The 15,962-nt window shown below is 46.6% G+C and overlaps 1 protein-coding gene across 1 annotated transcript; it reads right to left on the bottom strand.

Moving 5' to 3' along the window:
* Window positions 1-60: 60 nt before the first annotated feature.
* Window positions 61-14,986, bottom strand: LOC104514595 (sodium/potassium/calcium exchanger 1). Its single transcript, XM_010158328.1, has 9 exons — window positions 14,001-14,986; window positions 12,324-12,386; window positions 11,168-11,276; window positions 5,402-5,488; window positions 3,474-3,577; window positions 2,623-2,823; window positions 2,183-2,272; window positions 1,165-1,331; window positions 61-500 (listed from the first exon to the last, which is right to left on the bottom strand). The coding sequence occupies exons 1-9, from the start codon at window positions 14,922-14,924 to the stop codon at window positions 251-253; spliced, it is 1,995 nt and encodes a 664-aa protein (XP_010156630.1). The 5' UTR covers window positions 14,925-14,986; the 3' UTR covers window positions 61-250.
* Between the last annotated feature and the right edge of the window lie 976 nt (window positions 14,987-15,962).

Raw genomic sequence — 15,962 nt, 5'->3', positions numbered from 1 at the left:
AGGAATGCCTAAATACGTGTGTTATTTGATTTTGGTCATGTCATCATCTGATCTTTTGTGTTCCTAAAGGAAAACAGTAGAGGCTCACGTATCGCTTAAGATATATTTTAAATTTTTTTAGTATGTTAAAGTTATTTTCTTCTCAGTAAGTTTGTTACAATTCTGGTTGTTTTTTTCAGTAGAACAGTTGCTACCTTAAGCCCATTTTGATTCTGATGTATGCTTACATACATCTTGAGGCGTCCAAATGTCATACGGATACTGGGCAGGATATGATCTTGTCTTCCAACATCACACTGATGATCAAAAACACGAAGTACAGAGCAAACATAGTGAGCCCCAGCAGTTTGTTCATTTTCCATTTACATGTGGCGATCGAGATAATCACGAACAGGAGCATGAGGAAAAGGAGAACGATTGCACAAAACAAACCATTGCTACTGACTGCAACTGGACTGAGTCCATTGAAGATGGAATAAAGGAACCATGGAACTGGCAAACTGTAAGTAAAGGAAAAGTAATTGAAATAAATGTTTTAAGGCAGTGTTTTCTGCATTGTAACTAAGCAATTTTCCAAACTTGGAGGAAGAAAGAAGCGTGATTGCATTCCATGAAACTTGGCATAAATCTAAAATCCATGTTGTTGGTGTCAAAAATGGCATTTGGATAATACTTGCACTATGAAAATGCAATCCAAGAAACTAAAAGGGCCATAAATCCTTCGGAATGCAGTATCTCAGCACGCTATCGTACAGCAGTAAGTCCTGATGCTTTATTGCTGAGAGATCAGGCACGGATCTGAATGTCTCAGACTGGGTGTCTAAATCTGACGTCAGCTAAAGATTTGGTGTAGTTTTGTCTTAAACTCAGTAATTTTCTGTCGATTCAGAATAAGTTGATGATGGTGGTGCTTCTCTTTTGAGCTACATACCATTATTTTAAACGGCAGAGCAGTGACCCGAACTATGCAGTTTAATGTTCACTCTGCTGCACTACACAGATCTGTGTCTTTCCTGTCGAGCTTAGGTTTAAAAAACATAAAACCCAACGCAAAACCTGGTTGTCTGGCTGCCTAAAATGAAATTAAGACCCTGTTTTGGAATAAAACCGGCTAGCTTTGTGTTTCAGAGGAAATGCATCTTTCAGCATTGACCTAATACTCACCCAACAGTGATATCGAAGATATTGCTGCCAACGGAACTGGAGACAGCCATGTCACCTAAGCCTTTCCGTGCAACAATGACACTGGTGATGAGGTCAGGGATTGAGGTTCCTGCTGCCAGTATGGTTAACCCCATGATCTCCTCCGATATCCCAATTGTTTCACCAACCTAATAAATACAGAGAAAGGTAGGGCTGTTGGTAATTTAACTGTTCTATGCAGTCTTTTAAGTTTCATGTGTGTTTGAGTTTAAAATGCTTTGATCCCCTTAAACGTGGTAGCATTTTTTCTGGTTTAGAGGGTAAAAAGTTAAGTTTCACAGTGTGTGTTGATCCCGGATGCGCTGTATCTTGTAGTGCATCTGGTCAGTGTTGCCAAGACTAAGTGAGGTCATCAGTTACAGCCCAACTCCTCCTCCTGTCCTAAGTTCACCTCTTCTGGATGTCTTGTACCTCTTACCCTCCAAATTTAACATTAGCTATGTGTGATCTGAGAGCTTTAGGAAGTGCCAGTCTTAGGATTTATGGCTTGATCAGCTACGCTGGGAACGTGCAATATATAGCTGCATACAGATCCTGACTGTCTCTTCCCGTCTGTGCGAGATGTGAAGTACCGTTTCCCAGAACCCAGCAAACGTTAAGGCAATGGGAGCTGAGGTCATTTAGCAGCTCCCAGGATCAGAAACTGTGTTTTCTAAGAGTTTTAATTAGGTAAGGGATAATTATGTTCCATACAGAAGCATTCATCAATGAAAAGGCAGTATGAAGATAAATCTTGACAGCACTTTTCACTGATGCACAAATTCCCTTGGAAATTCTCAAAAAAGAATGACTTCTTGTCAAATTGAAAAGAATTAAACTGAAAACTCCCTTTTGGGTTCTAACACAACAAAGTTTCCACTGTATTGATGGATGACTGCAGCTGTAATTCATCGGATAAAATGCCACAGTGATGCTGTTCCCTTTCTCTCCATTACTTGTTTAGAAATCATCTTACTGGCAGAGAAAACAAACCCCTCACCTGGTGAGCCCACCACACCATGAGGTAAGAGAATACAGCAATCCAAATGATGGATCCAAAAAACGTGATGACAAAGAATTTTTTGGAGTCCTGTTAAGTGTGAAGAGGAAAAAAAAGAAAGAGAAAAGTTTTAGGCAAGTTGACAATCACCAGTGAAAACTAGTCACCTGAAATACTTCAAGAAATGGCTTTAACGCGGACCCTGGGCTCTCTAACCGTTTTTATTTTTGGTCGGTTTAATTCGATGACCAGTAGCTGCAAGTCTTGTGGCTTATTAAATTCAGTCTCTGGAACTATGTTATGCTGCAGCTGGGGCTGCTGTCCCACCCCCTAACAGCATTAATGGCACTGCAAGTACGCAAAGGCTCTAGACTTGGGAAAACAGAAACGGGGACTCGTCAGTTGAAGAACCCAGTAGCAGAAGGAAGACTGATTCTTACCGGGTTTCTAACGTCAGGCATAGTGCTCCAGAGAGGAAAGACAATGGGAAAGAGGAAAAGGTAAATTGCTTGTTTTTTCCTAGTTTCTGGCCATTCAAGGGATAATGGCTCATCATTTTCATCATCATCTGTGCTGTCATCATCACTGTCTTCCTCGCTCTCAGAGCTGCTGTCTTCCGAGGTATCGCTCTCTGACGAGGGCTGTAGACCAGAAAAGAAAGCGCCAGAATGTTTTCACACTAACAAGAAGCTGCACAGCTTTTCTTCACCACTGACTTGCCTTGGCAGACGTGACATTTGTGACATGGCTGAGGGCAGCCACAGCCCACATTTTGCTGTTGCAGGACAAAATCCAGCCATACCCTATTTCAGTGCCTGTGTAATGATGTTAAATGATGAGTATCTATTAACTAGAACCAACTTGTAGAGGGGTTTTGATACAAGTGAAACATTTACTGTCTGTCCTTGAAAAAGCTTTCCTGATCAGAACAGCCACAAGGAGGGATTTGGAGAAAGGAAGCAGAAGGTAGACTGATGAATACAGGACAGGCAGATGCTGGGATTTGCCCTCATGCTGGAGTACCCCTCTGACCTCAGAAGAGTCATTTGAGGTAAAAATACTATATGGTATCTGTTGGTATCACTTTGGACCTGATTTGTGTTTGTAGGCTGAAATGTTTCAGCTGACACGTTAATACATCTCATCACTACACACACAGTCTATTTATAGCCGCCAGTTGCGGGAAATGGGTTGGGTCCTATCCCAAAAGCCCTGGAGAGGGAAGAAGGGAAGAACACTCGAAGCTCAGGCTGGATTGGGCACTTATTGCCTATGATACTTATGTCAATACCTGTCTGTCCTGCGCTGTGTCTGCCTTCTGTTTGCCCTTGCTGGGCTCAGAGTCACTGGCAGGAGTCACTTGGACGGTGCTCGGGGCCTTCTTTTCCTCTTCTGCTAAAAGGGATAGAAGGAATGCTTTCACTCAGCGTCGGGTGGTCACCTTCCCTTAGAGCAGCAGGGAGGTTTGGGTTTCCTACATGTGTGGTATTTGGTGTTAAACCCAGCCTGATTCCTTAGGTTTTCTGTTTGCTCTGTCTGCAGTGGATTGTGATCAGTAAAGCCGGGCAGAACCTGGCCCGCCTGGTGTAGAATGATACCTCGATGCACCTACGACCTTCTGTCTGGAACTGCTGGAAGAGGCACATAGAATCATAGAATGGTTTGGGTTGGAAGAGACCTTAAGGATGACCTGGTTCCAACTCCCTGCCATGGGCATGCATAACAGTGCTAATTATCTGATCTAGAGCTGATGAGCACCACTTGGTTTCAGCCTAGATTCTGCAGATCTTGTTAAAGCCATCCTTAAGAGCCAGAAAGGATGTCAAGCTTTGCTTCCTTTTTTTTTTTTTTTGTAGCACAGCATGGCATTCTCCAGGGAACTGATATTCTCCAGTGCTTCTGAGAAATGGCTGTGATGTGCTGACACGTACAAGGAAATAACCGCAACGCCCTCTGCGCGGTTCCTGCGTTAACCTGCGTAGCCAGGAGGAACACAGAAACCTCTGCAGGGTGGTTGTAGAAACGTGGGTAATGCATAGGCAGAGGGAGCACCTGGCCCTGCTCAGTCACAGCGAGGGCCCTTTTCAGACTGCTGCCATTTAGGTTAAGGGATCCCCTCCACATAGTCAAGCCTGTCCCATCAGCAGGATGGTGTTATCTCATGGATTTTACCTGGATGGGGTGTTACAGGGTATCTTACCCCAAAGTGGGTGATCTGACCCAGTACGGTGCCTCACAACAGTGCTAGGGAGCAAGTCGAGAGGGGAGGTCTCCAGTGATCGCCATTTGGGGTTTCTGAATCCCGGCCTTAGGGTGAGTTCACGTGGGATGCTTTCAGCCCCAAGTGGGAGACAGGGCGATAATGCTTTTGGAATGTGCTCAGCTCTACCCATGCACCAGCAAAGTTTGCGGTACAGGCCGTGGGGTGAAAATTCAGTGAAGTCGATGTGTTGGTAACACACACCAGGATTTCACTTGTTTTCCAAACAGTATTCTCCTCAAGTTTGGTCTCACTGACGCAGGGGAGGCCCAGTGCTGTGAGGTACTCGGTGGCTGCTGTACAGCAGCAGGGTGCTGTTGGAGGTGGGACCTTCCACACTCAAGTTTCCCTGGTTTTCAAAACGCCCAGCCTCGCTGGCAGCACAGAGCTGTGTTGTGGCACAGCCCAACTGCTGCCTCTGGCTCGGCTCAGGGAGCCTGCGTGTCAGCAGGGACACAGGAAAAACAACTGTTAAAAGGGAGGATGCGCAGACCCTTAGGATTGATCTAAGTCAGTGTGGCTTTTCTCCCTGGGAATCTTTTGTGCTTTTCCGCAAGTGTGCCAAATTTCCACGCTAAAATGAAGGTACTTTAATGAGCACCTCATTTGCAGGGTCTGCCAAGGAGCAGCAACATAGCAGCACCCAACTGCTGTCTGTCATGGCCTGACTGCCCCTCTCCTGGCAATATACCCTTCTGCTGGCAATTCACACCACATCCGTGTAGCACGATGCTGTCTCACTAACCACTCCCAGACTCCTGTGGGGATGGCTTTTATTGCCCACTGTTAGTGTGCATAGATTGATTTCTGCTGCCTCGTTGCAGCAGCCACCTGTGACCAGCAATAACAACAAACCCGTGTCAGAGCAGAGTGTTTCTTTGGAGCCCTTGGGTGCTGAGTGCTGGGAGGGTGAGGGATTGCAGTGCACAAGGCAAACACCACCGGCTTCTCGCCCTCACCTTCTGATTTGGATCCTTGTCCAGCCGCAGTCTCCGCTTTGGCCTTCGCTATGTTGCTCAGGATGTCAACCCTGTCTTTAAATTTTGCTGTGGATGAGAAGGACGCATTTGTCAGCAGCTGTCAGCTTTGCAAAGCTCCCCTTTGCCCCCCCCACGCACACTTTGCCCCATTCCTCTCACACGGGAGTTGTCTTTCTGGCTGCGGCCCTAGCTTTTGGCTGCTGCTAGCTGATCATCGCTGTTAGGTTTCAAGACTCAGGACAATGGTAGTTAAACCAGCCATTTGACGTGAAACTAATCCTTTCATATTTAAAAGAGAATCTAGAGGGAAGAGACATACTTTGCAGGATAATACAGTGGAAATCTGTGCTTCACTGGAAGCAAATGCAGAAAGCACAGAGGAGTTGCGATGCAGTAAAATTTTGTCCCAAAGGACTGATTTTTTTTTTTTTTTAGGCTAGATTATGTACAAGCTAAAAATGACACCTTCCTGCTGCCACGTGACTGCTGAAGAGGCTTTGCTGTGCTGCTTGCAGCCTGGTGACCCGCTGGTAAGGGAAAAATAAAAGCCTTTTATGTTCCAGTTATCTGGAAAATGATCAATTTCTCTAACACAATTGTCTCCTCTCCTGGAGCTGAACTGAATTCCCAGTATCCAGGTTCACCATAGTCCCAGGCTACCCAAGAGATCATCCTCAGCAGTGCAGTGTCCAGTCCTGAATTTCTGGGACTGCTGAGGACTACTTCTGCTGTAAACTAAGCTCTGCTGAGCTGAGCTGCTGTGTTAGTGTTTTAGAGCAAACTGTGAAACTCTGTGTGTCTCCAGAGGTAGGTGTTGTGCTCAGATCTCTCAGCTCCTACTCATGGAAAGCCAGGAAGCCATCGGCTCAAAGAGCCGCCTCAGTTTCCTCTAATCTGTATTCTCTGTTGAGCTGCTTACCCAGCGACCGAGCGGAGGGTCACAGGGTTTGCACGTGGACAGTAGCCACAAGAAATTGGCCATGCTTGGCTTGTGTGAGGGGCTGTAAATTAATTTCCTCTCAAAGCCTTATCACACTGATTTAATCTACTGTACTGTTGACTGCAACCAGAACGTGCTGTCGTTGTTTGCTTCAAGGGCAGAGCTCTGCCACCTTATTCATCGCTGTGCTACTGAGTTAATAGAAACAGCAGGTCCAAGGCCCTGAACTACGTGAGCAGAGCTGCCGTTCTGAGCTGAACCTCGTGAAAATCGGTGGACTCTGGTAACCATACGTGCAATAACTGGAACTGGCTCGGACATTGAGGCTCCTGGGGTGAGTCCTGTTCTGGTGTGATGGTGTTACAGAAACACTTTGACTGGGACTTCCACTGAACGAACACTGAGATGGCTGGACAGAGATGAAACCATGAGGTTTTTTCCTTTGAAAGGTTGGCTGGGACCCAAGAGCCTGACTTTGCATTTCAATGCTCCTTGTCAATATTGAAGCCTACCGGGGGATGTGAAGCACGTTGCTCTGTTGCCCCTCTGCTCATGCTAAGCACAAGCATATCTATCAGTGCAGAGCAACGGAGAGGTGCCTTTTGCTCCCAGTCTCCTCTAACCACCAGGCATGCATCCTTCCTTTCAGCTTTTCCCAGAAGCTGCTGCAAAAGCTGTCGTCAGCAGGGTCAGGGCGGTCAGGCTCAGCCTGAAAGATTATATAAATTCAAGCTCCTGGCTTCCTGCCCTCACCTGGGCTGCAGGCTCTGAGCGCCGGCTCTGCGAGCATCTCTCTGTCAGGATAAACAGATTAGGTCCAGGCCACTCTCCAGTTCTCATGAGATCATCTAAAAAGGTGTTAATTCCTCTGACACACATTTCATGCAGGATGGACTAAGACTGGAGGCAGAGCTGGCTCTAAGCCGGCCAGATCTGCAGGTCAGCATGGGGAGGAAGGATATCTGTCAGCTCAGTCGATGCTAGCGCTGGGGATTAGCTGCGCAGGGCAGCGTGCTCGCCCTGTGGGGTGTGCACCCCGCTGCCCTCTCACTGCTGTGCCCTGGGGCACCCGCTGCTGGTAACTGCCCGTTGGTCTGGCAGCCCATCACGCAGACATATCTGTGTCCAGGGGCCCAGAGACACTCTTCAGGAAGATTCCTATTCTAGGGATTGTCAGCATCCAGGCTGGACTTAAGGTGGCAGCTGAGCTTTTACCTTGAGTTTGGTGCTTACGTTTAATTAATTAACTGGCTCTAATATTTAATCTGACAGGATGAACTTACATCATCAACAGCAGGAAGGATTTTTTTTTTTCTTTAAAATTGGCATGAACTTGGTGGATTTGGAGATTTTGCTGTCTAAAAGTAGAAGTAAGAAAAAAAAATCTCATTATTCCTTTTGCCCTTTGTCTCCTGATTCTCTTAAAACAAGTGATTGAATGCTAACGAAGCAAGGAGACACTGTAGGTGTTTTCAGTCTTCTAGCTCAGCTCTAGCCCATAACACTGCCTGCTGCTCTATTCTGGTCTAGTTTCCAAAATTACTAGCTTGTTAACTGGGCCATACTGAGGGTGGACACTGACAACCTTGCTGCTGGAACTTCTTTATTCATTCAGAAGCAGAAGCACGCTTCTGTCTTCTTCCCTCTACGACTAGAGTTTAAAGAATAATCCAGTGGTAAGACTGGAGGTTCAGTGTGCTGGTTTTAGTCAGGGGTTCCTCAGTCTTTCCAAAATCCTTGCTCGCTTTAATTCCCTAGCAGTTCCCTGTGGTGTCTACCCAGAAGATCTTGAAACGGTCTCATCCTCTGCCCCGACACCCTTTCAGAGGGAGTGGGGAAAAGACCAAAGTTGCTAGAAAGCAATGTAAATGTTAGAACTTCTGACGTAAAACACTTAGCCTCCTCTAGACAGAGACAAATACTTAAGTAATGATCCTTTCCTAATACAAAAAAGAAACAACAAACATCGTGAACTTAATCCACTGTTCAAATGAGAAATTTTGTTTCACACAAGGGGTGTTGCATTAAATAGTGAAACAAAGTTTGTATTTCAGACTTCTACTGTATTTTGAAGACCTTTGCCTCTGAAAGTTCATTTTGGAGGCCCAGTGCTGGCAGTTTTTCCACAGTTTGAATCCTTCCTGCCCTGAAACAGCTTCTGTGCTGCCCACATAAAATCCAACTGCAGCAGAAAGCAGGAAACCTACAGAGATCCTAGTTTCAGTAGGTTAATTTAGGAACTGCTGAGCAATAGTTGGCAACCTTTTTCTTTTGTAGAGTGTTCTTCACCACAGCCTCTAAGTGCTGATGCTACAGGCATTGGCAAGAAGGAACAAGGACCCTTGAGGAAAGATAAATTGCTTTGGGATCATCTTTTATGTTGCAACCTAATTACGGAAATGCGTCTGGTACAGACAGTGCTGCACACGCTGCGAAGAGAAGGACTTTGTTGGTGATCAGAGGGAACCACGCTGTCTTGAGGGTCCCAAAGGGCTGCAGAACTATTAACACAAAGGCTGAGCTTGCAGTCCTGAGATGCCTTTCGGGTTTGCATCCTTCTTCAGTCATCCTGGGGAAGTCACTTCATCTTTTTGGCCAAGAGCCTCAAAGTACTCAGGTTTCTCAGTCTATTCATAAATTATTCCTTTTTTCCAGGCTCCCTTTTCTTTAGATAAGAATTTATCAGGGTAGGGCGTGTCTCCTACTACACAGCACCTGGGACACTGGCTCCTTGATTTCTGAGTGCTGTGCTGTTGTAATAGCAGTAACTTTATCGTTACCGTTTCTAAGGACCTGTCTCTGTTTTGGCAGTGTTGAGTGGAACAGGCGTGTACCTGAGACACAGGCTTTGCCATAAACTCGTGGCATTATTATAAAAAAGGGTTTAAGAAGTAACAACTTTTTGGAAAGACTGTGACACATCCTTGTCCCTGTTGTGAATATTAGACTTGCTTAAGTACATATGGTCACACTCCCATCTAGTGGTTGCTGCACACTGGGACAGTAACTGGAATGCTAGCTGAAATGAGAGGGGAAGTTGTCTTTCAAAGATCCAAACTACCTCCCAGTCCCATTTATTCAATTTTCACAATTTGGGGTAATAGCAGTCTCTTTAGCAAGACTTACAACTGCCTTGAATGCCCCTAGCAGCGTATTCTGGGCTGAGCTGGCTGGGGCAGCACTGGAGCACTCTCCTTGGCCCAGGTTGGCATCCTCAGTCCTCTACAGCTGGAGGTCCCGGGGTTTCACCGAGCTGAGGATACCAGCCTGGCCCCGTGTGTGTGCTGGCCTAGGGTGGGCAGATGCTGCACGAAGGTATTTAGAGGTGCAGGAAGGATGTGAAGGTGCTGGAGGGCATCTGATGGCAGCAGGCCCTCAGGTCTGGCACTTTTTGATTGCAGGTTCTTGGTTCTGTCCTTGTGCTGTTGATACCACCTTTCAGGGGGGACAGGAGGCAAGGACAGCAGGGCAAACCCTGATGAATCTGGCTTTTGTTAGGCTACTGTTAGCAGCACACTGTTGCCTTCACTAAAATCTATCAAAGCAAACACTTAAATTGTCTTGCTGTCCTTATCAAGCCTCCTTTGTTCCCTCGATGAGTTTGTGCAGCTGGGATTTTGATCTGGAGAGTCCTTTTTGTAACCTCTGTAATAGACAGGAGAGGTGTTGAGCTGCTTAGCTTCAATCTCTCTTTGAGTGGACAACAGATAATCTCTTTAGAACAAGTAGGGCAGCGGAGGGGCAGGGCATGTGCAGAGCTAGGAAGCAAAATCTAAAAAAGCTTCTTTTTTTAACATGCTTTACCATTTCTTTGAAAGTGAACCTCCATGCTGTGTTTGGATTAAAGCTGATGCAAAGCAGCACGTTAAAAGCTTGTATGCAAAGACCCTGGGTCTGTCTGGAGACGTGGCTTCTCTGCACCCTGGGCAGTTTAAAAGGTGTCTCTTAGTCCCGAGCTGATCAGCCCTTGGCCATGGAGGAGTCGGCTCATTGCGTGCCAGGTGCTGTGGGCACACTTTACCAGGGCAGTGATGATCCTGCAGCATTGTATGTGGGCTGGTAGAGGTGCTCAGTGTTGGTCTAAATCACATATGGATTGGTTTAACCATCATAATTGGAACCTGCTCTGTGTTTTAGATCTCAGCTGGGATTTTAACCACTGTCAGAATGATAATTCTTCAAGAGTTCTTCCTCTTCAGGTTTATGCCCTGTGAGGGGCTGTGTGCACGGCTCGGGAGGTGTATAGGTACTGAGCTTGCCCAAGTTCATTTTCCCATGTAAATGAGACTGATTTATAGGTTGAGCAGCTCTTTATCGAAAATGTCAGCATTGAATGCTGCTGTTCCAAGGCTACGGTGAGGTCTGAGCTAAGAGGAAGGAAGATGTGACATGCTATGAGCTGGAGGAAGCCTGTAACTGACGTTGGCTGCCCCTGCTGTCAGAGGGACAGCCGAAGATGAGGGACTGCAGTGTCTGCTTGTTTGCAGGGACCCCAGAAGCAGCAGTGGCTCCAGGATGCTCCCTCAAGCAGCAGCTTCTCCCACAGCAGCAACCAGTTCAGCACGGGCAAAGCAGATATGACAAGGCCAAAATATGAGGTGTTTGTCCTGGCTAGCCACGCAATTGGAAAGGTACATCCTGCTGTCGCAGAGTTCCCCGGACCTTATCTGTGATGCTCAGAGCTGCGTTTCAAGGCCAAGGTGCTGATGCCCAAACCTCGACACCCAGAGGCTGCGTCCCTAGTTTAACTGCTGTGCACTCAGGGCTGCAAACCCAAGTCCCTCAGACGCGGAGCATTCACTCACCATCTGCCAGGGGGTCCAGGGTGTGGATCATGAGCTGGAAGATGGTGCTGCGCATTTGGGAGTTGTGCAGGGAGGCTGAGCTGCTGCCTCGCTGTAAGGCTGATGCAGGCTATGGAAAGGTACAATGCAGCGGTCAGTAGCAGTTTCCTCCTCAAACATCTCCACCGATGGTTCGCCTCTGCCCTGGGGATGCATTTACATGGAGCCTGATCTCCCCAACCCAAGGAGCAGCCTCAGTGTGGATTTTAAACAGCCTCTGCATGCAAGTTCACAGGATGGCTGTCAACACCGACCATTCGCAGCAGGAGACGTGCTTTTGAGATAGCAGGCCAGCCTGTCCTTGGATAAATGCAATGGGCTCGCACAGACTCAGCATCAATAAAATGTTGTTATAAATTATAATAATCAAAGCATGCAATGCTTCAGTCATAAACTTATTAATAACTGTTATTATATATAATAACTGACATGCTGCTACAAGGTGCTGCTACAGTCACGTCAGGTGTCCTGACTTAAACTCGAAACCTCTGGTGCTCTCTTCTCACAGTCAACACCTGAGTCCTAATGAGCTTTTGGCTGAACATTGATTAGCACACATAGGTTAAGTGCATAGAGGAAGGAGCAACATCCATAGGAGGAAGCTAACACCGGTTACGTTACGTACGTACACGGCTGTTACATCAGATAGGCCTCTCCAGGCAATGGCCTGCCAGCCATGGGGAAGACAAAGAGTCAGCAGTTTTACCAGGAGCAGAGGAACGAGCTCTTCAGTGCTGGCTACGGGAAGGACAGACTCTACTAGACTCTGCTTTGGCAGCCCAGGAGGAAAACTGGCTGTGAAACCAGGTAAAAAATGTCATTCTCTGAAATTTCTCAGTGCCTGTTTAAAGCATAGAATGAATAGCCCTCTCCTAGTCAAATCCCCTTGGGAAGTCTGAGCTGTCTCTTGTTTTTATACTAATTTCTTGGAAGCCACAACTCAGCCAGGTGTCCTCCTAAGTAAGCTGTGGGTATCGTGCCAAGTGTGGCTGGTTCTTTGCACCAAGTAGGATTTGGTCCAGGTTTCTTGGCACACAGCTCATTTATTCATGACCTGACGTGGGGTGAGGTTCAAAATGCAGTGACTTCAGGTCCCTGTAAAATTGCTCAGACCTACCTGCAGCCTCCTCCCATCTGCTGGCTTCTTTGTTCCATCCTCTGCAACTGCCCCAGTGCTTTTCTGCATGCAAGCAAGAACAAACACGATTGAACACCACTACCGCTTCACCTGCCTTTTTAGGACATCGTAACAGCTCTTCAGGCAACTGTCTGTGAGAAGGTGGGACAGCTAATCCAAATGACTGTGCATGGTTGCTGCTGAAAGAGCTGAAGCTACGTGCTCTCCTTAAAACCACGTAGCCATTGAAAGAAATGGGATTTACCCACAGCTCCTCAGGGAGGATGCAGCTACCTGGAGGCAGACCCAGATTGCCTCTGCCGCCTGATTCCTGTAGATAAAGGCAGCCACAGCCTTCATCCCCAGACATCTGCATCCTGACTCATTTTCCAGCAGAGGCAGAGTGAAGGTGCAAAGGGATATCTTTTTCTAGTGATCAGCATTACTTTCCATATAGGTCGTTACTTTTTTTCAAAAGGATTAGATCCAGCAGCTCTGTCATGCTGCTATACCTTAGTGAGAGTCCTCTGTAAACTTAAAGTGCAGCATTTTTTTTCTCAAGCCTGAAGGGCTGGGCCCGATTTGGGATGATTGGTGATGTCCACAGTGATGTGTGTGTATAGCTGCAGTATTTTGCACATGTATCTCACTGGAATGTGACACTCCTAGGAGCTTTCAGGACTCCCAGCTATGAACCCAGGCTGAAAGGCAGACTAGAAGGAGGGAAGAAAAGCATTTTCTTGATTCTGCACAACTTCAACTATCCTCACCCCTTCTTTCTTTCCTTAAATTAGGTGAAGGGAGTGTTGAGACCAGACGGGCAAAGCATGTTTGAGTGCCAGTGACACACCTCTGACTAGTAATGCATGCCAGTGCCAGAGGGCAACTTGAAATCTAGTGGTCTCTGCCCAACAAACAGCAGTAACACAGGTCGAGAGGACACGGACCAGTGTCAGTGCTTCCTTCAGAAGACAAGGAGTGAAGGTCCCTGATCTCAAATTTGGAGTGTGTAGTTACAGCCACAAACCTCCCTGCCTGCGCACCAGCGGCGTACAGAATCATGTCTCTGCACCCGCACAGCTGTGGTCAGCACGTGGGAATGGGATTTGGCCATTTCGCTCTTGTTGCCAAGTGCCGGTGGGAGAGGCAACAGTGGCTGGTAAAGGCTGCTGGATCCCCTTCTGTGCTGCGCTCGGGTAACAATGCCATCAGCGTCCCAGGAACACACCCAGCTTCAGCATGGGAAAGGAGAATTTCCTCCAACATCTCTCATCTGCAAGAGGCCGGGACAGCACCTCTTACCTGAGACCTTTTTTCCTCTGTTTAACACAGAATTGTCTGATCACGTTCCCAGAATAACAACGTGTTCCTGTAAATCGTGGTTTTGAAACTCCTTTACATCAACCGAGTGAGCAAATCGCACACAAGTAGGTAAGTGACCGCAACTGCTATCTTTAGTAATTACACGGGTACAGCTCCCTTTAGTGGTGTTGCCCAATTTCTTATAATCTTTGCTATCTAAATTGCATTTCCCTCATAGCCATAATTATTGATCAGTACCTGTATTCTGAGGTTTTGTTTGAACATGCCCTTTGTGAAGGAGACGCGGTTTTTCTTTGTGGTTTACGCTAGAAGGAATTATTTCCAACTTGCCCTCTGAACAATAAGGACACCAACCTTCCGTATATGCTCTGCTGATGCTGCCTGCACAGCACTTAGCTTCTTGTTCAGCTCCTGCTTCACCCATTGTTCTAGGTACACGTTCTGTTTCATAGTGAATACATACGTGGCATAAGCAGTCAGTAAAAGGAGGCTTTCCCACCAATCAATGACACTGTCTAGGAAAAACAGGATGAGCATCAGTAAGTCTAGAATGTAGAATGAGATGTCTCTAAATAAGGGCCACCAAGTCAGGTGGAGTATCTCCCTTGAGAAGAGGGCACAGGTGCCAATGACAAAGAGGATATTAAACACTGCTGAGCCCACAATGGTACCGATGCCCACATTGCTGTGGGAGATGAAGACACCTATGAGGGAGGTGAAGAGTTCTGGTGCTGATCCACCTGCTGCCATGAAGGTGGCTCCAGCCACATCTTCAGAGATCTGCAACTTCTCTGTGATCACTCCCAAAGCAGGGACAAAATACTCATCACACACTATGGCCAAGGCCACAAATACATACATCATGCCAAAGATGTGAAGTACAACCCACCCTTGCCTGCGTTCTTCCACACTGAATAGGTCCTGGGGGTATTCTCCTTTGGACTCGTATGGTGGCTTTTCATCCGGGTAGCTTTCACTGGCATTTTCTCTCTGCGGTGTTGTATCCACTGACGTAGTGATGGGCACAGTTGGCTCAGGATCTATATACACACAGTGCCTTATTTTGGGTGTTGCTGTGACGTTGCCTGTTACAGCAGTGTTGTTGCTGGAGAGGTCCCTGGAGCTCGCTTTCACAAGGTCTGTGCGTTGGGGTGCTGTGTGGGGTGATGGAAGTGCAGAGGGGCTGAACTGGAGCTGATAGAGAGAGAGGACCAACACTATGGCAAGCAAGAAAAGGATTCGGTTCCGTTGTAGCCGCCTTCTCCGTGGTAAATGCATTTCCTAAAGGTTCAAAAGTCAGAGCCGTGTCCAGAAGCCACTGAAGACTTCTCTTGATCAGCAGTTTGCACGTAGATACACCATTGGAGTTTCCAGCTGATCTTGAGCATCAGGAGTGAAACCGCATGATGCAAAGTGTAGAATCCTGCAAAAGAAAATCCACTGTGAAAAACAAAGTACTGCAACTCTCCACCATTTGGGTAACATGCTTCACTGACTGCTTTTCTACTTTTCATTAGAAAGAAATGTACTTAAATGAGTAAAGTAAGGTTGAGATTCAGGTTTCAGTCTTTGTGTGTGTGTGCAGGCTATGCTGATTAATAATCATAGGTTTGGCTTAATATAGAGAGGAGTCGGATGAGACAATCCAATCCGAGCTGAATTCTGATTCCATCTAATTCCCATATCCAGGAGCTCTTACTGTTTGTGTTTTCACTTGAGTCCACTGGTTACTCTGTAACATTAACAGTTTCTGCAGGATGACGGGATATGGCTTCAAAGATCCTACTTTAAATTGCTAGAAAAGGAGATGCTCTGATGACAAGATCATGCTGTTAAAAACCCTCCAAACAAACCGGTTATTCACCTAAGTAACCTCAACAGAAGGATGAAAATTGCTTGACAGTTCCCAGCTATGCTGCTCTGTGGCTCTCCAGCTTTGCATTCCCAAGGAATACAAACCAGGCAGCAGTGAGCTTCTCTTTCAGTTTGAGAAAAGCAGGAGGAAGACTTGGTTCTAGTAAAACTGACAGTGCTGAATATCCATTTGTTCCTATGACTACGTCTTTTCAAGCCTTTCTGTAGAAACCAGAACTGGCAAAGTGGTACTGTAATCCTACCTTTTATTAGGGGATAATTAGTGTATCTTGCATAGTTATTTGAGCAACATTTAGGAAGGGAGAGAAATTGTAAATGCCAGAGTGACAGAGCCTGCAGCTGGGACAGTATGGAGACACTGATTTGGGGCTGGACAGAATTTACCTTTCAGCACTGGCTGAATGATGCTTTACCTTGGAATATTGCTCTTCATGGATTGTT

This window comes from Eurypyga helias, unplaced genomic scaffold, assembly GCF_000690775.1.
Source record: "Eurypyga helias isolate BGI_N326 unplaced genomic scaffold, ASM69077v1 scaffold8899, whole genome shotgun sequence".
NCBI lineage: Eukaryota > Metazoa > Chordata > Aves > Eurypygiformes > Eurypygidae > Eurypyga > Eurypyga helias.
Note: the sequence above shows the minus strand (reverse complement) of the source record. Positions and strands in the feature narration are given on the sequence as shown.

What these genes read in the sequence shown, in the direction of transcription:
- LOC104514595 (XM_010158328.1), bottom strand. Translation starts at nt 14,924, where the DNA reads ATGCATTTACCACGGAGAAGGCGGCTACAACGGAACCGAATCCTTTTC. An exon ending in CAGATGGGAGGAGGCTGCAG is followed by an intron (nt 11,277 to 12,323) that starts GTAGGTCTGAGC and finishes ACCTTTCCATAG; the next exon opens with CCTGCATCAGCCTTACAGCG. An exon ending in CCTGGACCCCCTGGCAGATG is followed by an intron (nt 5,489 to 11,167) that starts GTGAGTGAATGC and finishes TCTCATCCACAG; the next exon opens with CAAAATTTAAAGACAGGGTT.